A 27,785-nucleotide genomic window follows, 5' to 3' on the forward strand; every position below is an offset into this window, starting at 1 on the left:
GTGTGTGTGACATGTCTCGCCCAGGGGCCGGAGAGCAGCAACAGCTCGAGGTGGGTGCCCGAGCGGGGGCTGGGGCGCGGCTGGGGCGCGCCATCAGGTGCCCGGCAGCTCTTCCGGGCCGCGCGGGGGCGAGGCGAGGGGGGCTGGCGGGGGCCGCGCGCTCGCGCACGCTCTCTGGGCGCGGCCATTGGGGCCGTTGGGAGAAGGAGGAGGAGGAGGGGAGAGGGTAGCGGCGCGCGCGCTTAGCCGGCGCGCGCGTTCCGTGGGGCGGCTCTTGAAGCATCGCGAGGAGGCCCAGGCCCGGGCCTGCCCCGCGGGGGCGCGCACTGCGCCTGCGCGCCGGCCCCACTCCCCTCGCCTGTCTGCCTCTGCTTGCGGGGTGTCTTCCTCAGTGTGCTGCCGCCGGGCCGCCCCTGCCTGCTTGCCTGCTTTGCGTGACTTGAAACGGCCTGGCCGGTTGGTCGGGCGGGGGCGAGCAGAGGCTTTCAGCCAGCGGTCATGGGCCCTAAATCATTGCCGTGGCGGCAGTGGCGGCGGCGGCGGCTGAGTGACTGAGGGGAGACACCGCCGGGGGAGGGGGGCAGGCAGGGGGTAGAGCGTGCGGTGTGCGTGGGTGGTGTTGACGACGGTGTTTTTAACCCTTAGATGGTCTCTAGCGAGCCGTTGCTGCTGCCTGTGTCACTGGAGGGCGAGTTCTCCAATAGCATGAAGGAGATGATCGGCGGCTGCTGCGTGTGCTCCGACGAGAGGGGCTGGGCCGAGAACCCGCTTGTCTACTGCGACGGGCATGGCTGCAATGTCGCAGTGCATCAAGGTGAGTAGGCAGGCGAGTGCCAGCTCACCTGCTCAAGTCCCTCACATCGCTACTTCCTTCTTAGCGTTCCCTATCCTCCTCTCTTGGGCCTTCCCCCCTCCTCCCTGGCCTTCTTGGCTATTCCACCCCCCTTCTCTGGCTTCCCGCGTCCAACTCCTTGTCACCCATGAAGCCTGTTTCCCTGTTTCTAGGGCCACGTGCTTTCTGGTCTGCCCTGTCCTGCCCTGTCATCCCATCCTCTAGCCTATTAATCTGTCTTTTCCTCCATTTGAGACTTGCTGTGTTATGACTTACAATATAATGGCTACGAGAAAGAGGAAAAAAAAAACCTTCTGTTTTTTATTTTCCCCTTCTCTTTTCCTGCTTTTTCTGTGTCTGTGCTTCCCAGTCTGCCATTGTACACTGTTAACAGCCTCAACGGCAGCAGCCCAAAGACTAATAAAACCCCTTTTCCTTATTTGCTGAACTTCTTGTTAATCTCTGTTGTGGCAGTTGTTGCTGCATTTTTTTCTTCCTCTACTCGATCCATATTGTCCATGCCTTTCCCAAGTTAGAATTTGAGGGGTAGCCGGTGGGCCAGGGGAGTTTAGGATTGCAAGAGAGCAGTGTGTAGGAAAGACTTAGTTGTCATGTGATTTCTCCTTCTGCCTGCCTTTCCTTGAATGTCATTTGGTTTACGTTTCCTGGTAGATGAAGAGACTTCCTGTTGTGGTTCTGCAGGGGGAGGGTGTTAGGTCGGGATGGCTGATGCTGGATTTGTTAGGATTAGTGGAGGATGGTTGGTTGGTTTCCAGCTCAGCTCAGGAGCTGTCGTATTCCCTCTCCGTGTGACTGTTTTGTTTCTGTCAGTGCGTTGACTATTGTGAAGAGCAGAGGGAGAGACTGGATTCTGCTGCTTACACTGTAAGAAAGGAAGTTGTGATGACTCTTGCTTTATGGTGGCAGCAATAAGGAATAGGATGGTAGCTTTTCTGTTCCAACTCCTGAGCAGCCGTATGAACTCCGTGGCTGGCTCATTGACTCATTCTAGATGGTGAGGAGACCAAAAATCCTAAATCCAGTTCATCAGTCTGAATGCTTAATGCATGTGAAAATACTACTAGTGTGTGTCTGAGACACACTTGCTCTTAAATTGTCTAGAAGATGATAGAGGAACTGTGTTTCAGGTATATACTCCTTTGTAAGCTAACAAGAAGTCATGAGAAGTAATATTAGTTTAAGGAGATCTGAGAAAGAATTCAGTTATTGTTGGATTGAATGCAGAAGAGAGATGACAAGATCTGTGAAATTAGTCTGGTTTTGAGTAATTTTCATGTTGTCTTAAGAGCTGAGTGATGTTAACCAGCAAGTTAACTCTGCTTTTGTGGAATCATAGGATCATGGGAAAGAACACTAAAATGTGATTACTTTTAGAAGTAGTACCTGAAGCAGCTATTACTTTTGCATTGTCTTGGGCATTTCCCTTTTCATCTAGAGCTATGCTAGTATTTCAGTGAGAGAATTTAACCATAGCAGCAGCTGGAGCTGAAATAATGGACCAAAGTCTGGCTTAGGAAGTATTCCTGATACAGAGATAGACTTCAGTACATTGGATACAAGAATATTGAACCTTTTTTTTAAGGTCAAGTCTGGCAGGAAGTGTTCAGATGCTAAATCCAGATGCTGTGTGGATGTCCTGAGAAGAGAGGAACTGTATGTTTTGACTTACTGTCACTAATGCTTGATGTTTTCCATTTTATTCTTCTTATGCTTGAAGGTGGTAGAGGAAGCACGTGTACTCTTTTTGTAGGCTTTCTGTAGTAAAAGTCGCAGTCTTTATGGTTAAAGTCACTAGTTTGAAGTTCAGACAGTGGTATTTCTTGTGAGACACTATTAACTGCATTTTTTTTGTTGTTATTATAATGATTTTTACTTCAGAGGAAAGCTCTTTTTAAGAGTTTAGTCATTGCCAAGTTGTGGAGGACGGAATCTCCATGTGTTTAAAGCAGCTTTGCATAGTAGTGGAAATATAAAGCAAAGGAAGTCGTGGAACTGAAAAAATATCCCAGTGTGTCAGAGCACAGAGCTGTGGTGGATTCTTAGGGTCTAGTTGTACTCTGCTATGTTTCCAAAGACGAAAGTTCTCTTTGGTCTTTACCCAACTTCTGTTGCCTTCGGATCTCATTGCCAGCCCTGCCCCTGAGTTGCATTCTGCAATTAGTTCCTTAGTCTGCCCTAGCTCTTGCTAATCTGAAGGTGTGATTGCACATTTAAATTTCCCTTCTTAATTGCTAAAGAGGCAGTCCAAGTCCCCATTATCTGTGGTTAATGGAAACAAGATGCTTTTTCATGGAATCATAGAATGGCTTAGGTTGGAAGGGACCTTAAAGATCATCTAGTTCCACCCCCCTTCTTTAGGCAGGGAGACCACCTGCAAGACCAGGTTGCACAAGGCCAATCCAGCCTGGCTTTGAACACTTCCATGCCTGGAGCCTCCACAACTTCTCTGGGCGATAGCATCTTTCTCATGTTAAGAAACTATTGTACAGCAGAAAGGGCTTTGGTCTGTCAGTACTTGTCAGCATGTAGTCTTAGTATGACTACTTGTATGTGTATAATAGAAAATGATTTCATTGACTTTCCTTCACAGAGGAAAGGTGTATTAGCCAGATGTTTGTTATAATACTGTTGCATTACTGTATTTATTTATTTCAAGCTAACACAAACTCACTCCTTTCTGTATATATACTATTTATAGTTCCCTTTATTTTTGGTTACACACTAACCCCAGATTTTCCTATTTAAATAATGTGTGTTTGTTGGAAGTTGAGACACTAAGATAGGATGTCAAATTCAAGATTATATCCCAGTATCACATTGGACCTTTTGACTGTTACTAGTTGTTAAACCCATACTGATACTAGGATGTACTCCCAGCACTTATGTTCTTGTATTTGTCTTCCCTCAGCAGTTCTTAGTTTCCATACCTGTGCATTTCAAACAGGAAAAAATAATGACAAATAAGTAAACTCTTTTTCTGGGGAGTTTCTTACCACACTCTTGTTCAATATATATGAAAAAAATACAGATGAGAGCCTTACAGAGAAATCTGCATGTCTCAAAACCTTTTTCCTCAGATAGCTGCAGCTAACCTAGCCCTGATCTTCAGTTAGCATTTACAGCTCCAGATGAATTTTCAGGGGGGCCAAAGCAAAAGGGCCAAAGTAAACTTTGATAGCTTTATTCATTTTGTTTGCTACTTAAGACCATGAAGAGAACTTGGTACTAGCTAAGTGTATGAATGTTTTGTGACCAACTCAAATTTGTTGGTTGCTTCCATTTTTCTCTTAAGAAAGGCTTTACTGCAAATGGTGAGTGTGTGTTGTTATGAAGTTGTACCTGTTTCACTGGTAAAGAAACAGCAAAATGGATCAACTATGAATCATTCCTGCTTCTAAGTGGTTATATTACTTCCTAATAAGTATTTATTTATCAGATTTTACATAAATTCTGAAGTGGAAGCTGCTTGTACTTAATTTCTATTGCCATTGCAATAGGACTTGATGTGCAATGTAGAGATGTCCATTTGACTTACTAAAATGATATTTGATTAACTAATACTAAGCTTTTTTTGGTATTGTATTGTAATAGTCATATTGGTAGTACTGTAGTGCTGCTTATGTTTGCTGAAATGTTTTGTCTTGTTCCAAACAGCTTGCTATGGAATTGTTCAAGTACCCACTGGACCTTGGTTTTGCAGGAAGTGTGAATCTCAGGAAAGAGCAGCCAGAGTGGTATGTGCTTTGTTTATTAAGTAATGACAGTTACAGTGCTTGTGTGGGTAATGTTTACTCAGGTATTTCAGTAATAGGAGAAAATAGCTTGCCTTTTTGTCCTAATTCCATCTAAATGCCATTTAGAGAGAATATGGTTCATCTTTTTTAAGTGGAAATATGTCACTGTCTCTGAGTATTCTGGTAATTTCTGCAGGGTGTGTGTTGGAATAATTTTTTAGTTCCCCTCCCAGCTGTTTCAAAGATTATTTTGTTTTACCTGTGACACAGGTTTTGTGTAACTTTGTCAGTTTAACACTTGCATACTTAGGTAGGGGGAGAAAATAAAATCTGGGTCAAATTAGCAGCAACTTTAGATTGTCAGTTGAAAGCTTCAGTCTAGGAACACTTCACACTTCACCAATAAGTACTGTTCTTAATTTCAGAATCACAATATTTTTTCTCTTTTAATTTTTTTTTATGTTAGGGGATTCAGATAATCATTCAGAACAACAACAGGAAACTCCAGTGCTTTTTTTTTTCACCCCCCTTTCTTGAATCTGTGACGTTATTTTTGGTCAGACTTGTATGTTACTAGATCAGGCTGCGTGATAGCAGGCATTTTTAGGAAAAGAGAACTGTGACTCTCACTACTTGGCACTTTTCAGTTTGTCTTCCAGGAAAAGATGAAGTGAGAGTATTTAGACAAAACTGTTCCTTTGCCTCTGAAAACATTTTTCATATGAGAGTTGGAGGAGAAGGTGGTGCAGCATCGTAGGGCAGTGATGAAATTGTTACTAGCAACAAGTGGAAAAGCCTCAGGCCAAATTTTCAGTTACTATCAGTGAGTGGCAGAGTGTTTACATGAGCTGTTTGCTGCACCTATTTCCTTTCCTAATACAAAGTACTAGAGAAATGGTAGGTGTGAATTTTGGCACAGGGCTGAAGAATCGTGTTCCTCTACTTTGTCCCAACTTGCCGCTAACGTTTTCATTTGTAACTCTGACTTTGTTACTCCTCCCAAAGCAGACTTGCTGGTGGGAGGGAGAAGAAATTGATTTCCCTGTGCTCTCCAAGTACTTGACAACAGAACAACAAACCCACCACACTTTCTAGAGAAAGGCTGGGTTCTTTCTGTGCTGGGAAGACCGTCAGCGATAGCAAGTTTTGAGAGCAGCGAGTTTTAATGTTGCTGAGTTTGAGATACACAGTTTGACAGCAAAGTTCAAAATACAGAGGGATGTGAAAAGAGATGGTGGCTAGGAGGTGGGTTCTTCTGGTGTGTGATAGGCAGTTCTCATCAGGATTTAAGATATAGTTATTCCTGAGCTAATACAAGATGTCTTGCTGCCTTCTAATAGCTTCTTGAGTTTACCAGAGGGAATAGCTTCGATAGGTGTTATAGTGCTTTTCTGTGCTGTTTGAAGAAGAAATAGTGATGAACTGTATGTTCTGTTGATGTTTACACCTCACAGAGTCTGTTTATGGTACAGTTCAACAAGCTGCTAAGTGGTCTTGTTTTGAAAATGAAAATCTTTCCTGTGTGTAATGCAGTGTAGCTTTAAGTGGTTCTTGAGTCTAACTGCACGTGAGAGAGAACAGGTTGCTGACAGTTGAAGTTTAGTGAGTTAGAAACACAGTGACTGTCTCTCAGGTGTCTTGAGGCAGCCCTGAAGATTCAGAACCTAAAATGAAGCTCTGGCTTCAGTGTGAGAACTGGTTTACCAGACAGAAGTTTTAATGCACGTATTTGCAAAAGCAAACCTCTTTATCATCACTGTAGGAGACCAAAGCTTAGGTTTTGTGTTAGACTTTAGGAAAAAACCATCAGAATTAAATAACCATATTACATGTTTCTACTGACTTATTTTTGCTCTTTAAAAATGCCTGAGTCTTGCACTCAAGGTGTATTTTTCCCTGCTGCTGCTGTCTGCATTGTGTGGGTTTTGTTGGTTTGTGTTTTCTTTTTTTAAGCTGCAGTTACTGGACAAATCAACCCATTCTGATAAGAGACAAGGGTTAATTGCTTGCCCTAACGTTAGTCTTGCTTTCACAACTGAAAGAAATAGAGCATGGAGCTCATAACCCAGGAGCAATAACTCAACAGTGTGTAACTCATGTAGTTGGGTGAGCAGAGAACTTTGCTTCACAGCAGGTTAGAGCAGTTGCTTCGAACTGCTGCACCCTAACATTTGCTGTGCTGCTTGCCAGTGAAAGCAGTGGCTGATGTTTTGCAGCCACACAAACCTCCTGACTGGTTGACATTGTTGATAGGGAGGTGGGAGCCAGTAGCTTGGATTTTGAATGGTCAACTTCTAGTTGGAAAGCACTGTCCTGTGCCTGACAAATCATGAGTCTTGACTCTAGCAGGGTCATGGTTTTGTGTGTGTGAGCAAAACTGTGATTTAATTTGTTTTTAACCTGGAGTGTGAATAGTGGACATATTGAGGTGTCTGATGGTAATTGGACTTTTTACTATCAGTGTGTATGTTTTTAGCTAGCGCTTGAAAAGCCTTAGCTTGCCCTAAATTGCCTAATTTGTTTTAGCTGACTTGTGGTGAGCTTGCAAAGTGAAGCTCTTCTAGGTGGGTAGCAACAGCTCCCAGTTTTTCCTCTGTCAGTACCAGCTGCTATTCCCCTGCCCTTTTGATGTCTTCAGGTGTACCTGAACTTCTCTGTCAGAAAGCAGAGCAGATATATGTTGATGTAAGAAGAAGTAATACTTGAGTCTGTGTGAGGATGTACACATGGAATAGTGTGTAAGGGACTTTGGGTCCTATATTGGGAAGTTAGATGGTGTATTTTGGACTAGTAGTGCTGGTATCCAAAGAGAGACCAGAGATGCTAAGTTTAGGAATTGTAGCACAACTGTTGCTCCAAAAACCTTTTCTTCCCCCTCATCCCATTATGTGCCAAACATCTTTCTTGATGATCTTATTTTAAGAATGGTTTAATTATGTATGTAGCAGGGTATAAATAGACAATGTGCTTATGGTTTACTGCAAGCTTTTAGTATTCAAGTTTATCATGAAGGAGCTGGCTTAATCCATGTGATGGAGATAGCAGGCAGCTCAGAGGCATACAGGATTTCCACAAACAGCTTGATCACACTTAAAGACTGGTCCTAGTGAATTCAACTCAGTTCAGAGGGACCAGGAGATCTCAGTACTGAATGTCAGTGTTGCAAATCCTAGGAATTTTTACTGCCTGAAGCACACCTCAGCTTGTACATGTGAAGTTAGATGGCTTACATTGCAAGGGTAACATGCTGTTGATCTGCTTCATTGGAGTATGGCTATTACCAGCTTGTCATTGCTTCTGGAAGATTCAGTCTGGTCTTAGTGCAGATTCCTCTAACCTCATAAGGCTGGTAGGTTTTCCCCTTGGCATTTTTTATGTTTGTTTTTGACAGGGTGGCTTAGGAAGTTGTATGGAGCACTGGCCCAGGAATGAGCTGGCACATTCATGCAACACTGTGGCTTGTCTAGTAAAGACACTTGGATTTTAGTCCCAGGGAATGTCTTGAGGGAGCTGTGACTCTATGTGGGGTCAGCCACATAAGATTAGCGATAGCATTCACCAGGATCTCAGCTGAATCTAGTGTAAGTGGCGTCTCTGAACATGTGTGTGTGTGTTTCATAGAATGGTTTGGGCTGGAAGGGACCTTAAAGATCATCTAGTTCCAACCCCTACCATGGGCAGGGACACCTCCTGCTAGACCAGGTATTTCAAAGCCTCATCCAGCCTGGTTTTGAACATTTACAGGGTTTGGAGCCTTCACGACCTCACTGAGCAATTTGTTCCAGTGTCTCACCACTCTTATAGGGAAGAACTTCTTCCTTATGTTTAATCTAAATCAAGCTTCTTCCAGTTTGAAGCCATTACCCCTTGTCCTGTCACTACCAACCTTTGTAAAAAGTGCCTCTCCAGTTGTCCTGTAGTCCCTTTCAAATACTGGAAGGCTGTTCTGAGGTCTTCGTGGAAGTCCTCTCTTCTCCAGACTGAACAACCCCAACTCTCTCAGCCTGTCTTCATAGCAGAGATGCTCCAGCACTGTGGTTATCATCGTGGCCCTCCATAGCCTTCTCATAGTCTTCTAATGCTTTTCGTTAACGATTGTGTGTGCTGATAACTTGGAACTCTGCAACATCTAGCAGGGCTTGCTAGTCCTAAATATACAGTGGGAGATTTGTGGCTTTGAATTTGTGAAGCTGGAGTGGCTGGGGTTTGACACCTGCTGTGTGTCATCACGATGTTGCATTGTGCACTCTGCCTTCTCTCTCTAGTTGCCGTGCATGTACTGAGTAAAAGTATGACTAAATGTCACCTGTAGTACTTACTGGATGGCCTTGGAAGAATGCTGATTTGCACGTTGAGTGCCTCTAATCTTCTTGTCATAGTCTGTAAATTTATTATCTGTAGTAGATTTTTTTGACAGAGCTAACTGAATCTGCATATATTTTCATCTGATGCCTTGATAAGGAGAACTAGGTCGAATGTCTTTAATTTATCCAGGTATAAAACCCAAAATGCTTCAGGTAGTCAGTCTGTTTTTCTTTTACTTGTCAACTGTCTGCTTTAAAAAAACTTTTCTCCTTCTCCTGGGACAGCTGACTGAATAGAGATGGGGCAGGGATTTGGCAAATTTGTCAGCATCAAGAAATGATTATTTGAAGATGGAGATGACTTAATTCCTTAAGTTGTCAAGTTGCAGAACATAGCACTTTCCGAGAGAAGTACTGACAGCCTGCGTTCGTTTGCTCTATTAGTGGTGTCAGCCAGTTGGGGATTCTGGAAAGTGGCAGAAGATCTCATAAATACTGGAGTCTGGTGCAAATCTGAGTTTGAAAACACTGGAACTTTAGTTTGCCTCTCTTCAGATACCTTGGTTGAAAAATGGTGTACTTAGCTAATCACTGACTTCTTCAAATACTTGCATGGTTGCAGGCTATCTTGGAAGGCATTGAGGGGCTGGAGCAGGTCCAGAGAATGGCAACAAAGCTGGTGAAGGGTTTGGAGAGCAGGTGTGGTGAACAGCAGCTGAGAGAACTGGGGTTGTTTAGTGCTGAGAAGAGGTGGCTGAGGGGAAACATCATTGCTCTCTACAACTCCCTGAAAACAGGAGGTTTGAACCAGGTGGGGTTGGTCTCTTCTCCCCAGTGACAGGTGATAGGATGAGAGGAAATGGCTTCAGGCTGCACCAGGGAAGATTTTAGGTTGGAGATTAGAGGAAACTTTTTGACTGAAAGGGTTCTCAGCCACTGGCACAGGCTGCCCAGGGAGGTGGTTGAATCCCCATCCCTGGAGCTGTTTTAAAGAGGCAGAGATGTGGTACTGAGGGACATGCCTTAGCCCCAGCCTTGGAAGAGTTAGAGAATGGTTGGACCTGGTGATCTTACTGGTCTTTTCCAACTGAAATGATTCTGTGATTCTAAGATGGTTTGAAAGGGTGAATGGAAAGATGAGATGTCACTGGCTACTGGGGGCTGGACTAAGTTATTGCCACCAGATGTAGACACGGTCAGTCTGGTACGCATCCTGTTGCTGGGCTACTTTCTGTGCTAACAGCCTCTGAGTTCTTGTCTACTGTTAGAGTTGATGCCAAAATCTATATTTCCAGTGTGCTGATTTGCTCCACTCTGCAAATATATTTGGGTTTTTCTCTTTCTGGTGGTTTGGTCTTGAAAAACTTGCCTTGTAGGCTCCAAGGCATTTGTTTGTCCTTCTGTAGATGCTCACTAGGTGAATTTGAGTTAGATTTTCTGTTAAATGTCATCTAATTGTCTGTGGTGTAAGTAATGTTTTTTCTGTAAGTGTCTTTGTAGTATCGTGCTATGTTTACACAGATTGTTTGGGATCATATTTATCTGGATCTGACCCAAATTGACCCCTAAAATGACCTTATTTTTTCCCCAGGTTCAGTAAAGGGAAAGCAGAGTTTTTCTTATTTTCAGTAGTATCATTCCAGTGTTTATGTGATGGGCTTTTAAGAGCACTTTTTTCCCCCACCCCTCAAAAAAAGAGGCCAAAATACCGGGGGAAAGTGGGCCATGGAAAGAAAAGTATAAAAGGAAGATGAGAAAATGTAAGACTTCTCTCTGGAGGAGATGGAATACTAATTTGACACCCGTTGGAGGAGAAGGAAGATAAATGGTGTAGGGGTAGTGTTAGTTTGATGGTTGGACTTAGTGATCTTAGAGGTCTTTTCCAACTGCAATAATTCTGTCGTTCTATGAAATAGCAAAAAGTCTTTTGAGCTTAGGAAGAGAGTGTTTTCATCCAAAAGTGAGTCAAGAACCTCGACTAGATAGGTGTAGTGAGGATGATGCATGTGCAGCATTGGTGTGACTGAAACTCCAGACATGATTTGTGATGAGCTTTGTATCCAGGCCCCTTTTCTAGATAGCCTTTTTTCCCCCTTTTCCTCCCCATTATTATTATTTTTTGACAGCAATGGATGTGTGCCTGACAGCATTAAATTATTTGACATGAAATAACTACTCATGTGGATGTCTTTACCCTTCTAAACCATTTTTAACCCAGTAATCTGAAGTAGTAGGATATAAGACTTTCTAGCAGGTTCAGAGTCTACAGGATGGGGAAGTACATCTATTTGGAAGGAAATTCAGAAGTAAAGCAATGACATGACTTCTGCTTGGCAATTCTCTCCTCCTAGGTTAATTTTAAAGTAACAGGGATTTGATGGAGTGTGTGCAGGGTTTATTTTTGCTCAAATGTGAACAAAAACTCGCAACAAACCCAGACAGATTTAACCACTTTGCTGTTGGGTTAATGGTTAACAGAAGCAGCAGAATAAAACGTTTTGTCTGTCAGGTTTAAACTCCTGTTGATGAAAGGATTGAAGGCGCTGGAGTGTCAGGTTTCAAGAAGCGTGATGCTCATTTTGTGTAACTTGCTGGTTTGTTATTTGTAACTTCCAGGGCCGTGTATTGCAGTCTCTTAAAGTTATGCCCTTTCAGTTAAATGCTGCTGTGTGTTTTGGTTTTGTTGTTTTCTTTTTTTTTCCCCCCCTCTCTTGTCAAGCAATATGAAACAAATTCTGTCATCAGAGTGTACTTTGGATAAAACATTACCCCTGCTCTGGAAGCGTAGATGTCGTGCTGGAGTATAGTACAGCTTGGGAGGGAAGAGCAACTTGTGAACTAAACAGTTTGTGTGTGTGACTGATGCTGGTTAAAAAATACGTTGTCTAGAGGAATGTCAGCTGGCCTAACGTGCTTGACTCTGGGCCCAAGAAGAATGTCTCATTTACTGCTGAGTTGCACGTAGCTTCTTTCAGGCGTGGGGTGTGGTTTGTTTTGGTTTGCTTTGGTTTGCTTTTTTTTTCTGGTGTGTGGGAGCGTGTGGGGGTTAGTTGTGTGTTGGGTATTTATTGTTTTGTTAGGCCCTTGGTTGTAATTCCATCCTCAGTCGTAGGCAGCAGAGCTGCTGCCACCTCCTGAGCAGAGTGGTTGTATCCTTGCCTTACTCCCTGTCTGTGCTCCCGTGAGGTTTTTTTCATCTGGCACTGTTGTTTCTACAGTCTTCTGAAAGATGGCATTAAGAAGCAATTCTGGCTGAGAAGAAAGTGTTTAATTTGTAGTTTGATTAGGATTTCTATGGGGTCACATGAATGCCCTTTCCAGAGCAAGGGCAGCAGTAGAAAGTACACAGCAGGGGATGGCCAGTGACGATTTTCTGGCAGCAGTGCGCACTTATGTTAGCGTAAAGTGAGCCTGAAGGCAGGTCAGCTGGAACTGCAGCCTGGCTTCTCAGCTAACTTGGGGGAACTGTGGTCTATTTAATCTGCTGTGGATCTTGTGGTAGTTAGATTAACAGGTCATACTGAGTTGCAGAGTTTATTGCCTCATTGCAATGCTGGGAATTCAGTCCTGCAGGACTTCACTTGGCTGACAGTTGTTATTCAGGTGAATGGTTTTGCTGGCCCAGCTTGGAGCAGAATTGGGTAAATCACTTGCACAAGAGCTCTTTGACCTTTGTTTGCTTTACAAGAGATAGCATATAATGTATGTCTGCAGATGATGCAGTATGAAACTTGCTCCAAATTCATGGAACCCTGAGGGAAAAACAGTGCTATATTCCAACTGCTATCTTTTTTTACTCCTTTTTGACTTGTATAGTCTTGTTCTTGTTTATCTTCCCTACCTACTACATGTCTTGTGCTCATTCTCTTCATTTCAACATGAGTAAGGTAGTCTGTTGGATTAAATCAGCTTCTTTATGCCTTTCCCAGAATAACAGAGTGGTGGGGGTTGGAAGGGACCTCTGGAGATGATGTAGTCCAGCTCCCCTGCTAAAACAGGGTCACCTCTCCAGAGAAGGAGACTTCATGACCTCTATGGGCAGCCTGCTCCAGGGCTTTGGCACTCTCAAGGTAAAGAAATTTCTCCTTAAGTTCAAGGAACCTCTTGGCTCCACTGTTTAGATAATGATCAGCATTGAGAAGATCCCCTCTAAGACTGCTCTTATGCAGGCTAAACAGCCCCAGGTCTCAGCCTCTTAGGAGAACCTAAGAGAGATGCAGCAGTCCTGTTATTTTTTTGTAGCCTCTGCAGGACTCCAGTAGTTCCATGTCTCTTTTGAACTGGGGAGCCCAGAACTAAACCCAGTACTCCAGATGTGGCCTCAGCAGGGCAGAGCTGAGGGGTAGGAGGACCTGCTGAATGACAGCACAGCCTTCTGGTGTGTCAGCCACTCCTCCCATTTTTGTATCATCAGTAAACTTGCTGGGGATACGTTTTGTCCCTCCTTACCCATAAGCTCTCCAGTTGTTCTTCATCTCCCCTAGGCAGAGCTCAAGATGCTGTCTTACGTAAGGGACAACTCCACCACCTTGCCTTGCTGTCCTGTCTTTCCTAAGCAGTCTGTAGCCACCCATGACAGCATTGCAGTCACACAAGCATCCCACCATGTGTCTGTAACTGCAGTGAGATCATGGCCCTGTGCCCACACACAGATCTCCAGTTTATCCCCCATGCTGCCTGCACTGGTGTTGCAGGCATTTCAGAGAGGCAGTTGAGCTTGCAGGTCTCCTGGGGAGGTGCGAGAGCATCCATCCACCACAACCATCCACACCTTTGAGGTGGTCTGACTTTCATCTGGGAAAGCAGCTGAGGAACATTTATCCCTGGCCTTTCCTTTACTTCCAGTTGAAAAATTGTTAGAGTTAGGTTAAGCAAAAAGACTGGGGGAATTAGATTTGTCTGATGTTACCTTCTGCTAGTTAAGGTCGCTCTTAGTCCTGGCTGAAAGAGGCATTTAGTTAAACTGAGGGAGAAAACTTGGTGCCACAATGCAATAGAGCCAAACTGGACTGTGACTAATTCCATGTAGGAAGGTGGATTTACTTACTTCCTACTTTACTTTCCTTATTTTGGTCTTCTGCTCTTGGAACTTCTTTCTGTTGGATATCTGTAGTGGACACTTCCACTCTTTTTTAATCTCCATCTTGCTGTTCTTTATTTCTGTTTAGTTATTTCTACTCTCTTTATTAATGACAGAAAACAGTGTTTCATTCTCCTTCTGCATGGGCCTCTCCTGCTTTTTGACCACTTCCAGTCTCTGCTGGGTGACCATCAGAGGAGTAATGAGGGAGGACCTAATGGACCTGAGTCCTAATAGACATGCAAGGCAAAACAAAATGAGTTGAAACTGAGCTCTTCTAACCGAAGTGTGCTTAACTGTACTGCGTAAAGGGCTGGGTCAGCTCCTTGCAGCTTAGTCTCCTGTCATCATTTGCATTTTTTTCAGTTTCATGGTACATTTGCTGAAGAAGTTTGCTGGTTCTTTGCTTGTTAGGCTGCAGTGCTGTGCCTCGATGCCTTTGGTGCCTCTAATGCAGCTGATTCTGGGATTATGCTGAAATTGCATTAGTGATACGACAGGAATAAAAAACATCAGGGAGAAAAAGTTGATTTCACTCCACTGATTGGTTTAAGGGTCAGCCTTACAGATAGCTGGATCAGCAGCTGAGGGAGTGGTGGAAGGAGAAGTTGGTAAGGGAGGGGTGAAGGGAAGAAGAGAACCTCCTAAACTGGTTTTGTGACTAGTGAAAATGTATGCCAAACTTTCACAGGCTTGGGGAAGGTGGGGCAAGGTAGGCTTGTGTTAACAGCCTGCCTTGTCTCAGTGGTAGGTATGTCATCTCTGCTGCCAGTTTGTAGCTCTGGGGTGGGGATAAACTTTATTGTACTGTCATCATCAATATACAGCAGGCTTCTCACTTGAGAATCTGGTTCAGTGCATGGAGATTTTACTGCAATGAGCCTGCTGCTGGCTGCCTCCCAGCACCTAGTGTTCAGTGCTTAGATGCAGCTCACATACATGCTGCATGTACAGGGTTTGTTTAAAATGATCAGTTCAGTGGTGAGGAAGTCCTTATAATCCTGACTTTAAAAAAGTGGTGTAATGCTCCCCATCTGCAGGCAGATTGCAGGGTGGTTCAGAAGCTTCTCACAACTTTTCTCTCTTAATTTCACCTTAGACTTAATGATATCTTACAGTAAATTGCTGCTTGTTTCAGTGAGTGAAGGTGAGGAAGGGATGAGTGAAGCAAAAGACAAAAAGCAGCAGTCCTAAAAGTGGTTCTTCCTGTGTGCAACTGTCTGCTATACACTGAGCAGAAATAATTGATGACCTTTTCTGCCCTTTATGAAAGCCTGATTTCTGCTAATACAAAGTATCTTAGAATAGAATCATGGAGTGGTTTGAGCTGGAAGGGACCTTAAAGATCATCTAATTACAACCCTTCTGCCATGAGCCAGGGACATCTCCTGCTAGACTGGATTGCCCAAGGCCCCCTCCAACCTGGTATTGAATGTTTCCATGTTTGGAGCCTCTGCAGTTGCTCTGGCCAACCTATTCCAGTGTCTCACTCTCCTTGGGAAAAATATCTTCCTGGTGTCTAATAGATAGTCCTTCAACCATATGAATTTCAGGAATAGAATTTCTTATTCCTCAAATAAGTTTGGGCATCCTGTTTCTGAGCTACTGCAAGCATCATAGGCTCCTTTATCTAGTGACTTACCAGCTGGTAACAGAGCACAGTACTGTTCAGGTAACACAGAGCCGATCTGTACTGATGCTGGACGTCCCTCTCCATTTGAAGGAGGTGGTGTTAAGATTGCATTTGATGATCAGACTGTTGGTCAGTTTCTTAAAAGGCTTGTTAGATTGGTGTGCTCTGAGCTGTCCTTGATCTGTGAGCACATAGAGGTTTTAATAAGGTGATACTTAGGTACAGGACCTCCTGTAATGGTGTTCCTTTGCATGTCATTTGGAGCAATTAAAGTGGAATGTATGTCAAACCTGTTCCATTTCTGTCATGTCTGAACTGGTATGGCATTGGTCCACACTGCTCTAGGACACTTAGAGATAAATTTGCCATTAGGAACTTGATAAAGGCAGTGATAGCAGAAAGAAGGTACTGATGTGATCCTGGCCTATGTCAGAAGAATGTGATGTCAAACTGCACCTTTCCAGACTTGCAGTCTTGGGGAATTTCAAGGATGTGTCACCTTCTGACCTCTTTTTTCCAGGACAGAAAATGAGATTGGTTTTTTGGGCCGAGAGTCAGCAGAGACTGTGAAGTCAGCCATGGTGTGTGCAGTCTGATGGGGATATCTCTGGCACATCTTTGTGGCTGACCACCTTGGTGAATGCAGAGATCCTAGGCCAAGGGGACAAAGCAGGGAGTCTTTGGACTGCACCCACATTCCTTTCCAAGCTAGTCTATGCCATGCTGTAGCTTTTGCAGGCTTGTCTTCAGAATTCCAGGGTCTGAAATTGTAGAATCATAGAATGGCTTAAGTTGGAAGGGACCTTAGAGATCATCTGCTCCAACCTTGGTGCCTCTCAACTAGGCTTGATTACTCAAATCCTCATCCAACCTGGCCTTGAACACCTCCGGGGGGGGCATTCACAACCTCTCTGGGCAACCTGTTCCAGTGTTTCACCACCCTCCTACTGAAGAACTTCCTAAAATCCAGTCTAATCCTACCCTCCCTCAGCTTAAAACCATTCCCCCTTGTCCTGTTGCTAGACATCCTTATGAAAAGTCCCTCTCCAGCCCTTCTGTCGATGCCTTTCAGTTACTGGACTTAGAGGCAGAACTGCAAGTAGCTTAAACATTTGTATCTCATAGCTTCAAGACCTTTGGGAGGAAACCCCATGCCAAGCTACAGGCTGGGGTTGGAGTGGCTGGAGAGCTGCCAAACAGAGAGGGACCTGGGGGTGCTGGTTGACAGCCACCTAAACATGAGCCAGCAGTGTGCCCAGGTGGCCAGGAAGGCCAATGGCATCCTGGCCTGCATCAGGAATAGTGTGGCCAGCAGAAGCAGGGAAGTCATTGTGCCCCTATACTCTGCATTGGTTAGGCCACACCTTGAGTCCTGTGTCCAGTTCTGGGCCCCTCAGTTTAGGAAGGACATTGAGACACTTGAAGGTGTCCAGAGAAGGGCAACAAGGCTGTGGAGAGGCCTTGAGCACAGCCCTATGAGGAGAGGCTGATGGAGCTGGGATTCTTTAGCCTGCAGAAGAGGAGGCTCAGGGGAGACCTCATTGCTCTCTACAACTCCCTGAAGGGTGGTTGTAGCCAGGTGGGGGTTGGTCTCTCAGGCAACCAGCATCAGAACAAGGGGACACAGTCTCAAGCTGCGCCAGGGGAAGTTTAGGCTGGAGGTGAGAGAAAGTTCTTCCCAGAGAGAGTCCTTGGTCATTGGAATGTGCTGCCCAGGGAGGTGGTGGAGTCACCATCCCTGGAGGTGTTCAGGAGGGGACTGGACATGGCACTTGGTGCCATGGTCTAGTCATGAGGTCTGTGGTGACAGGTTGGCCTCAATGATCCTTGGGGTCTCTTCCAACCTTGGTGATACTGTGACACTGTGAAACTTGGTGGCAAACTCCCATTAATGTTCCAGTAAAGGTTAAGGGAGGACACACTCATTAGCTTCTATAGAATGGTTGCTCCTTAATGTCAGCTAACAGTTTTGATGTGTGTGGTTTCTTTCTCAATGCTCATGTGATCATTCCATTTTTTTTATTTTATTTTTGCCTTTTTTTTTTCCCTAGAGATGTGAATTATGCCCTCATAAGGATGGTGCTTTAAAGAGAACAGATAATGGGGGTAAGTTTTATTCTTACTTTGTTTTTTTTGGTTTTTTATTTTTCCCCAATTTTTTTTTTCCTTTTGGTGTGACCTCTCTTATTTTTCTGTAGGGGAAATAAGTCTCTGAAGGAAAAAAAAAATATTTATAGGGACCTTACAGGTAAATGATAAAGAGTGGCTGATCTGGATAGGGAGAGCTGTTTAGCAGTTGCAGTAACTTTAATTTGTCTAGTTCTAGTTTGGGAACAGAAGTCATTATTCCTTAATTTTATTTTTGAGGGGGAAAAGAAAGTGGCAGTGAAGGAGTAAATCTTTTAAGACAAGATTTTTAATGACCAAAAAGGATAAGTTTAGTGGGAGGTGGAAATTTGCAAGTTTATAGAAAACTGTTGAAAGTGCCCCTTTCAAGGAGAAAAGTGGAATTTTGCTGCCTGTGGCCCTGACTGAATGCACCAGTGCACGTTCAGAGGGCAGCTCTTTCCTGCCTTATTTGCTAATAGCTTCTGTAACAAAGAAGTTGAAGCCTAAAAGTTGCTGTAGTGATTACCTGTCCTTTGCATCTTTCTGATTTCATCATTTCAAGTTCTCATCACTCCTGCTCAGCAGAACTGCTCTAGAAAGTCTCCATTAAATCTCCTGTCCTGATTATGTTTATACTAATAGCTGGGTGATAGGAGGGGAAAATTCCAATTAACTTCTCAATCACTTCTGGAATTCCTTCTCTCTTTACTAGGTACTTTGAAATTCCTGTCCATCATCTACCTGTAAATAGCCTGGTCATTTTGATACTGAGCCCTTTCTCTTGTGAGAGGAGAAAGTATGATCAGGATTCTGGATTTCATTTGGACAGTCTATGTCAGTTGTATTCTGGAGGTTTTATTCTGTGTGGGTGATACTCGAACTCATTTCTGTCTTGGCTTAGTATTGATTCAGCTTTGCTATTTCTCTTGCAGTTGAGGTGTGGGAGCACAGAGCCTTCTTGTGTCTGAGCTGAGCTACCTTTCCCTTGTCTGCACTTGGACTGCAGTGTCCACCCTTCCAGTGTCTGCTATCTCAAACCTGCTAGTGAATCTAGTGTCCCCTGGGAGTGTTGTTTTACCCCCTGAGCTTTTTCTGTAGGGTTCCACAGTTCTGCTAACCTGCATTAAAGCACTGTTACTGCAGGGAAAATCCTTGCTATACATTGCTTACTCTTCCTATGTGATGCTGCTAGCATTTAAAACTCATATTTTCTGCTATGGGTTCATTTTCAGCCGAATGAAATCAGTTCCCTGCCCCAGCTGAGGATGCTGATGGTGATTCTGTTCCTTTAGCAGCAGCCTGTGTATCAGCTGTCTTAGGTCAGTTGCACAGCTGTGACTGAGAGCAACCTGATCTTCCAGCTCTTCTGTGATGGTGTTTTCTTGCCTTTAAGAGTTCTGGGGCACTATGAGGCATATTTGACAAGCTAGTCTGGGAATCAAACTTGTGTTGTTTTGAAGTGTGGCTAACTAGAAAATCACAGAACTTGGGAGGCTTGGGAGGGACCTCTAGAGATTGAGACTGACCCTGCACCAGGGCAGGTTCAGCCAGTGCACAGAATGGCATGACTCCAGAGAGGGAGACTCCACCACCTCTCTGAGCAGAGCAGTGATGGTGCTGTATGGTGTGATTGTGTTGATGTGTTGTGTCCTTTTTTCAATCCCTCCCCTGCTACCCCCAAGCGATGTCAAGCTCTTTTGTGTGCAGTCTTTCTCCTCCCTTTCCTTTTCCTGCTCTGCTCCTGTTTATCTGGCTTTCTGGAGATCAGCACTTCCTTAGATTTGTTTTTAGGTTTTGTATTTCTGCTTGGAGACATCTCAGTACCTTAGCCCTGCTTTGTCAGTACACTTGCTGTGCCTTGACGCTGGGTTCTTCAGTAGCAGCTGTGGCAAATATGGAAGTGGAGTTTTCAGTGATACCATGAACACAGTATCCTTGGAGCAGTACTGTCGTGGCTCTTAGAACTTGAAAGTGCCAGCCAGATGTAGTAAGAGGAGAGGAGCATATCATGGAGGCCAAACAGCATTTGGCCTGCTCTCTTTATCAGTACCAACTAGATTCTTGGGAAGATTCTTCTGTGCCTTCTCAGAATACTTTGCTGGTCTACAAGTATTTATGCTTTGGGATTTCTTGAGCCAGGGATGATGGTATTTCTGTGTTCAACAGAGGAAGAGTCCACCACACCATGAATGACTCCACTTCTGTGTCAAGGTCTAGTGCCCATAGTGTTGTGTGGCAAGGCATTTTGTAGACAAGATGATGCTGGTTTGTTTTGGACCTGTTAACTCGTGGTTTTGTTTGCTGCCACGTGGCACTTGCTGAGCGACAGGAAGTGACAAACAGTAGTAGTTACTCTGTGTTCACCTTTCAGTACCTCTTCTGGCTTTGTAGGCCTCTGTCATATTCTTTTGTCTCGTTTTGGAATGAGGGAGCCCAGACTGATGGGGCATTCCTTCTACAGGGAAACAATTGTTGCTTTTCCCCTTCTCTGTGTCTCTTCCAAATAATACTTAATCCAGAGCTGAATGGGACATTTTAGACAAGGCAAATCTACTGGATGGGTTTCCATGGACTCTCCAGACTGCAGAATGCTTACAGTGTGTTTTTGTGTTCCCCATCACTGACTACAGGTGTAATGATGGGTCACCTTTTTTTTTGGTACAGCGTTTTGTCACTCAACACAGAATATTTTCACTAGCCTGAACAATCAAACTGAACAAAACTAGGATCTTGAAACTGGAGCAAACATACTGATGTTAGCAAGGCCTTTGCATGAAGAATGTTCTGTAAATTGAATCCACTGTTTGCTACCTTTCCTTTGAGAATAGAAGAGAATCATGAAATCACAGAATTGTTTTGGTTAGAAAGGACCTTTAAAATGATCAAGTCCAGCTACTACTGAACTTTACAAGAGGCTGGTGCTAAACCATGTCCCCCAGCACCACATCTCTGCCTCATTTCAACACCTTCAGGGATGGGAATTCAACCACCTTCCTGGGGAGCCCATTCTAGTGGCTGAGAACTCTTACAGTGAATAATTTTCTTCTACTCTCCAATCTAAGCCTGCTTTTGGGCAACTTGTGACTATTTTTGCTTGTCCTATCACTTGTTACTAGGAAGAAGGGACCAACCCCCACCTGGCTCTAATCTCCTTTTTTCAGGGAGTTGTAGAAAGCAATGAGGTCTCCCCCCAGCCTCCTCTTCTCAGCACTAAACAACCCTAGTTCCCTTAGCTGTTCCTCACCAGACCTGCTCTCCAAACCCTTCACCAGCTTTGTTTCCATTCTCTGGACCTACTGCAGCTCCTCAATGTCTTTCTTGGAGTAAGGGACCCAATACTGAACCCAGGACTCAAGGTGTGGCCTCGCCAGTGCTGAGTACAGGGGAACAATCACTTTCCTACTTGTGCTGGTCACACTAGTCTCGATCCCAGCCAGGATGCTGGTGGCCTTGTTGGCTGCCTGAACACAAAGTGGCTCATCTTCAGCTGACTCTGGACAGGGGTAATTCACATTTTTGAGGCATTAACTATTTTTACAGCTGTAGGTGAATCATGAGTATTTGGGTTGTTGGAATTGGAGTGTGATAGGGGAAGTTCAGTTAATCTGGATAATAGTGACTTTGTTAGCAAAGTGTTTCCTAGACAATGTTGTGGTAACATTCCACTTAGTGTTGGAAACTCATGCAGATGATTCTACACCAAATTGCTAGTGTGTCTGGATCTGGATGGACTAAAGAGTTCATGTGAAGGGCCAAGTGGAAATGTAATTTTTCTGTTATTCATGGCTTTTTTTTTGGTACTTGGAGAGTACACAGTGCCTGGTTTTGGCTTGGTGATGGCTGCTGTTACAATTAGAACCTGCAGTGAGCCCAATGAGAGAATTTTGTCTGGATTTGAGCAGAATGCATCCTAGTGTGCTTCAGTGTCCCTCCTGTGCTTTCCCTTGTCAGAGACTGGTGCAGTTTAGCTGTCAGAGGGGTATCTGTGCTAAGGATTATGAAAAGTTGACTGTATTTAGCTGCACATTTGATTAACTAATTTGAGTGGTGAGACATTGCTTAGTAATGGTCAGAATGATAGAAATTTTAGGAATGTGCTTTGAATGTATTTTGGTGCACAGATAGCTGCAAGATGCAGCTATGGTTAAGGACCAAAAATAGTCTTCCCTATATGTGGACTTTGTGGAATTAATTTGTACAGAAACCTTAGGACTTGTTCAGTGTTCAGAGACAGCAGCTCTAGAAATTCTGTTGGATTATTTACTGCTTAGGTTCTTCTTTCCCCTTTTCCCCTTTTTTCCCCTTTATTTTCCTTTTTCCTTATCTTTTTTGTCTGCTTTTTCCTTCCCCCCCCCTCCATCTTTTTTCCCCCCCTTCCTTTTTTCTCTCCTTCCTTTTTTCTTTGTCCCCATTTTTTCTGCCCCCCCTTTTCTCCCTTCTACCCCTTTTCCATTCCTCCTCTCTTTTCTTTTCTCCTTTTTTTTTCTTTAGGTTTTTGTTCCATGTTTTTCCTTTTCTTATTGATGCTAGAAGTAGAAGAGTAGGCCTAAGCTGAAAAAAGAACTTGTCTCTCTTGAGTATATTTATTGACAATTCCTTGCTCAGTTTGGTATATGTGTTCATTTAGGGGCACCACTGTGGTGCTAAACACAGGACTGAGTCTAAAATGAGAACCCCCTGATCTATGTACAAGACTTGCTTATTGATTTGGATTGTTGGCACTCAGTGAGGAGGAAACAAAACCCTGAGCATGCAAACTGGTTTTTTGAATCCCACTTCTCACCATGTGGAGGATGCAGTCTGTTTGGTAAGCAGATTGATCAGCTGTATCCAACATTGTGCATCTCCCATTCAAATAGTTTTCTTGCAGTAACTTTTGTCCACAATTTTCCTAGGCCTAACAGGCTCATTTCTGCTGCACAAGTTGGCACTTTGAAATCTGACTCCAGCGGATGATGATCAGGAATGCTGTCTGACAGCATTCTTTGTGTGACTTCCCAAGAAGACTTCTTTCATGCAGCTGCTTGGGAAGAGGCCAGCTAACAATGCAGTGGTTTTATGTCCTCTGGTCCAGGCCCTCTTCTCAGCCCTGGGGTAGTGTCAGGATCTCCCAAGTCTATAAAAACACTGTGCTGGGATTTCCTATTGCTGTTGTTACTGGAGTCAGCAGCTCTCACCCTCAGATTTACTGTTCTGGTGAGTTTTCTTGGTATTAACATCTGAGAATGTGGATGGTGTGATCTCATATGGGACATGGCTTAGCATCAGCCTTGGGAGAGTTAGATAATGGTTGGACACAATGATCTTAAAGATCTTTTCCAACCAAAACAATTCTATGATTCTGTGATTCTGAGATGGTGATGATATTCCCAGAGCTCTCCTGTGGGAGCAGACTGGCACTGTGATTTGATCTTGGTGTGACTTGGTGCAGTTTGCTACTGCTTTGCAGCACAGCGTCAAAACTGATTCTGTGACACAGAGGTGAGGTAGTTCCTGTTACTTCAAACTGTAATCATGGAATTACAGAACTGTTGAGGTTGGAAGAGACCTTTGATGTCAAGTCTAACCACTTGCTTAGAGCTCACAATCGTACCACTGCTGCGAAGCCACTTCTGCTACATGGAGTCTGAGAAAGTATGGTAGATTTTAAAATAAATGATGTTTTCTTGCAAGATAAGCAGCATTTCCCAAAGTTCTTGGACTGGAATGTGCACTTTAAGTAGGTATTTTTCATACTAATTGGGCACTCACCAGGAGGTTGTTTCTGATAAGTAATTATGGCATCGTGGAATATCTTTGGTTGGAAAATCCCTTTAAGATCATTGAGTCCAACTGTTCTCTAACTCTGCCAAGGTTAAGCCATGCCCCTCACCACATCTTTGCCTCTTTGAAACACCTCCAGGGATGGGGATTCAACCACCTCCCTGGGCAGCCTGTGCCAGCAATTGAGAACTCCTTCACGGAAGAAGTTTCTTCTATATCCAATCTCTCCAATAACCAAGTCACACTATCACAAAGGTTGGAAGAGACCTCAAAGATCATCAAGTCCAACCTGTCACCACAGACCTCATGACTAGACCATGGCACCAAGTGCCACGTCCAGTCCCCTCCTAAACACCTCCAGGGATAGTGACTCCACCACCTCCCTGGGCAGCATGTTCCAGTGGTGAACGACTCTCAGTGAAGAACTTTCTCCTCACTTCCAGCCTAAACTTCCCCTGGTGCAGCTTGAGACTGTGTCCTCTTGTTCTGGTGCTGCTTGCCTGGGAGAAGAGACCAACTCCCTCCTGGCTACAATCCCCCTTCAGGGAGTTGTAGAGAGCAATGAGGTCTCCCCTGAGCCTCCTCTTCTCCAGGCTAAACAACCCCAGCTCCCTCAGCCTCTCCTCATAGGGGTCTCAATGTCCTTCTTAAATTGAGGGGCCCAGAGCTGGACACAGGACTCAAGGTGTGGCCTGACCAGTGCAGAGTACAGGGGCACAATGACTTCCCTGCTCCTGCTGGCCACTCTATTCTTGATACAGGCCAGGATGCCATTGGCTTTCCTGGCCACCTGGGCACACTACTGGCTCATGTTTAGGCAGCTGTCAATCAGCACCCCCAGGTCCCTTTGTGTTTGGCAGCTCCAGACTTCGAATAACCAAAACCTGATGATATTTTACAGTTTCTGTATGGGAGGCATTGATTGTTGTTGCATATTGTATTGTTTACAGCAGAAGAGGTGTTCAGTGTGCTGATTCATGGTGGCCTCCAGGCTGGACAAGGCCTTGTCCAGCCTGGTCTAGTGGAAGATGTCCCTGCCCATGGCAGGGGCTTGGAATTAGATGAGCTTAAAAAAATCCTTAAAGTACCTTTAGGCAACCAGTCCTTAGAAGAAACATCTTTATTCTTTCTTCACAGAGGGTTGCTGAGCCTCTGCCTCTCTGGGCTCATCCTGGTGAGCTGAGTCTTGCTCTCTGTATTCTGTTTCTGCATTGGTGAAACTTTGGACTAAAGAACATTCAAGCAGTTGTGTGTGGAGGTCTGAGCCCTAGTGGGAGCTGGTGCTGGAGTTAGGCTTCTTCTAGGATGTAAGAATTTGGCAGGGGCAATAGAAGTGTGCTGTATATTTTTGTGTATTACATAATAATTTTTCATTATAAATGAGCATAGCTCAGACTTAATTACACCTGAAGTAAAAGCCTTTGGTACCTCTTTATGTGTAACTAACTGAAGAGGGCTTGTTTGCAAAATGTCAATGTCACTTTTCTACTGCTTTAATGATTTTATTAGCTGAGTGGTGTTCCTATGGGAGTTAAGTTTTGAGAGGAGTGTGGAAGAGAAATACTCACCATCAACCCATCTTAACATTTAGTTATCTGTCTTTAGGAGGGTGACTCTGGTTTAGGGCAACTTGCAAGTCTTAGAAAAGCCTTAAAAGCACTTACTCCTTGAAGATATTTTGAGTAGAGGAGAGAATAAAAAAAGCCTGTGGTTTTCATAGTATTTTTCTTTCCAATCTGTTAATGATAGCTTTAAAATGGTCTGTTGGAGCTATTTTTAAAAGGAGCTCAAGCTGGCAGATTCCTCTTTCTTTTCCCTACTCTTTTATTAGTCTCAAACTTTTTCTGTGTGGAATAATTCTCCAAACTCTTTGTGAAGAAAGTGCTGAAGCAGCACAGAATACTGTATTTAGCTGCAGAGGAAGTACTAAAATGACAGTCTTATGCTGATTCTGTGTGTGCTTTTTCTTTGTCTACACAATTTGTAACTACTCATTTAGTAAGTGGGGAGGGGACACAACCAAGGGGTTGGAAGCAGCCAGAAAAGATTTGTGCTTTAACAAAAGAATAAAAAGTCCAGAGACTAAATATCATTCCAGAGTCTTAGTAGTAGTGGAAGTAAATTACACTTACTGTAAGTAAGCACAACTTTATTTTAGCTTAAGAGTCAAAGTATAATTGGATGAAGAAATTACTGAATCTGAAGGATCTTGGAGTCATTAAACAGGGAAAATCCTAGAGGAAAAAAACAAACTGAAAAAGGCCTTCAGCATGGTGGGTGTTGTGGGGGGTGGTGGTTGTTATTCATTATAGGATGCATTTGCACAGATACAATTTATTTACCTAATCTAATAATCTGCCAGAGTATCTAATTGTGCACGTCTGTAATATTTGTTGTCCTTAATATTTGTGTACAAGTAAGCCTGGGTAGGAGGAAAGCACAGTTATTTTCAAGGTGCTCTGAAGGTCTTGTGACAAAGGACTTCAGTTTTTCCTCCTGGGGAAGAACAGAGGTCATGCTGAATGGTCAGCAAACCAAATTCACTTTCAAATGAGGTAGCTCTGTACTATGTGATAGTCCTCTGGTAATCCTGTTACTGGTGTCACTATATTAATGTGTTGGGTTAGGTCTGCAGCAGCTTCTGCTGAGTGTACAGCTATGGAAAACTGAACTGAGACAAACCAACAGCTCTCAGTTTCTTACTATTGAAAACAGCCTAAAAGGAGTAGATCTCTTTCTGAACTGGCTTTTCCCCCCACCCCCTTCCAACATAATGCCAGCCAGTTAGGAATGTTTATTCCTTGAAATGTTGTTAAAGCACCATGTGGTAACTAACTAAGCTATTATTGATACCCCCAGGATAATGAGTTAAGACTGGGTATGGGAGTTGACATTCCTATGAGAGAATGAGTTTGCCACACCTTTCAAGAAGGAAAAGGAGAGGCTTGACAGAGAGGATGTGTGTGTGTGTGTACATGTGTGTGTTGGAATTTCTTTCTCAAGAAAGCAAACAGGAGTCTAGTCAAATTAGAATGACTTTGTTAAAATTGCAGACAGAGGTCTTACTGATGGTAACGCTTGCATGAGTACTGGTTTGTTCAGATAATGTTTCTCTCCTTCAGGAGTTTTCATAGCTTCGACATGATGACTGTGTTAATCCAAGGAATGCAAAGAAAGAACCTGGTTTTGTGCTTCTGTGTCGCTGTATAAATCATTTGAGCATTGCTCATATAAATTATCCACTGAATGAGGTTAAAAATGTGTTACAGCTCCTCCAGACTTGGGACAATAGGAAGTGAAGTACGAACATGGCTGAAGTCACTTCTGTCTGTAATACTCTAAACAAAATAGCCTGGGGAGGAAAGCATTGTGGAAGAGTCTTGGTGCTAGAACTGAAATGTCCTTTGAGCTTTTAGCAAACATCCCAATTAAATCCAGTTATAACTTTCTTTGTAGGGTGGGCTCACGTGGTTTGTGCTCTGTACATTCCCGAGGTGCAGTTCGCAAACGTTGCTACGATGGAGCCTATCGTGTTGCAGTCTGTTCCTCACGATCGTTACAACAAGGTAGAGTTATCTGTCCTCTCATCTGTGTCTGGTGTGTTTGCTTTACAACTCCTGGGCTTCCATAATCTAAGCCTACACTTCTTGGCATGCTCTTTGGTTCACACATGTATGCAGTAACGCTGTGTGTTTTCTGCTGTGACTTTCTGATAAACCCAAAGGTTAAGAAAGCTGGAGCATGAAGTGAAGCTGTAAGGTTATCTGCCTTGACTCATTATTCTCTTACAGATTTGGGACTGTTTTGTTAATTAAAAATATGGTGGTCTTGGCATAAGAGTTTATTTTGAAAGCAATGTGAAATATTTCCCATAGGTTAAAATATTACTGCAGCTTATTTGCAATGTTGCTATTAATTACCACTAAGCCCTCCTGGTTTAAGTATTGATATGAACATAAATGCATTCATAAACATCTCTTTTGGGAAGAAAAGCTGTGCTAATACATTAGCTTGTAGACTTTTGCCTTTGTAAACAGTATGCACTTCAGTGGGATTTGCATCTGGAAGAGCTGTCTCTAAATGAGGGCCAGGGAGATGGAATGTTTTGTAGAGTGTGGTGAGACTTCATTTAAAACAGCCAAGAATATAGTAGCAATTTATGAATATTCTGCATTGATAATGACATTAGCCTCCTTGTTTCACTTGTGCTACCTCTTCTCACCAGACCTGACTGCATCCTCCTTTGGATTTTCCCTTCTGTAGGCAGCAAACTGTTAGAATTTTTATTACTGTTACTACATATTTTTCT

At 43.7% G+C, this 27,785-nt stretch overlaps 1 protein-coding gene across 5 annotated transcripts in view; it reads left to right on the forward strand.

Moving 5' to 3' along the window:
* The first annotated feature begins 203 nt into the window (after positions 1–203).
* MLLT10 (MLLT10 histone lysine methyltransferase DOT1L cofactor) overlaps positions 204–27,785 on the forward strand; it is a 121,174-nt gene continuing 93,592 nt past the window's right edge. For 3 of the 5 annotated variants that reach the window (XM_009909062.2, XM_009909063.2, XM_054171182.1), the window contains exons 1-4: positions 204–814; positions 4,508–4,587; positions 17,656–17,710; positions 26,933–27,042. In XM_009909062.2, coding sequence (XP_009907364.1) covers positions 646–814; positions 4,508–4,587; positions 17,656–17,710; positions 26,933–27,042 — 414 coding nt within the window. In that variant the 5' untranslated portion in view covers positions 204–645. Of the gene's footprint in view, positions 815–4,507; positions 4,588–17,655; positions 17,711–26,932; positions 27,043–27,785 lie in introns of those variants that run through there. The other 2 variants (XM_054171183.1, XM_054171184.1) reach the window with 2 other exon arrangements.

The sequence above is a fragment of the Dryobates pubescens genome, chromosome 21, assembly GCF_014839835.1.
Source record: "Dryobates pubescens isolate bDryPub1 chromosome 21, bDryPub1.pri, whole genome shotgun sequence".
In the NCBI taxonomy this organism is placed as follows: Eukaryota; Metazoa; Chordata; class Aves; order Piciformes; family Picidae; genus Dryobates; species Dryobates pubescens.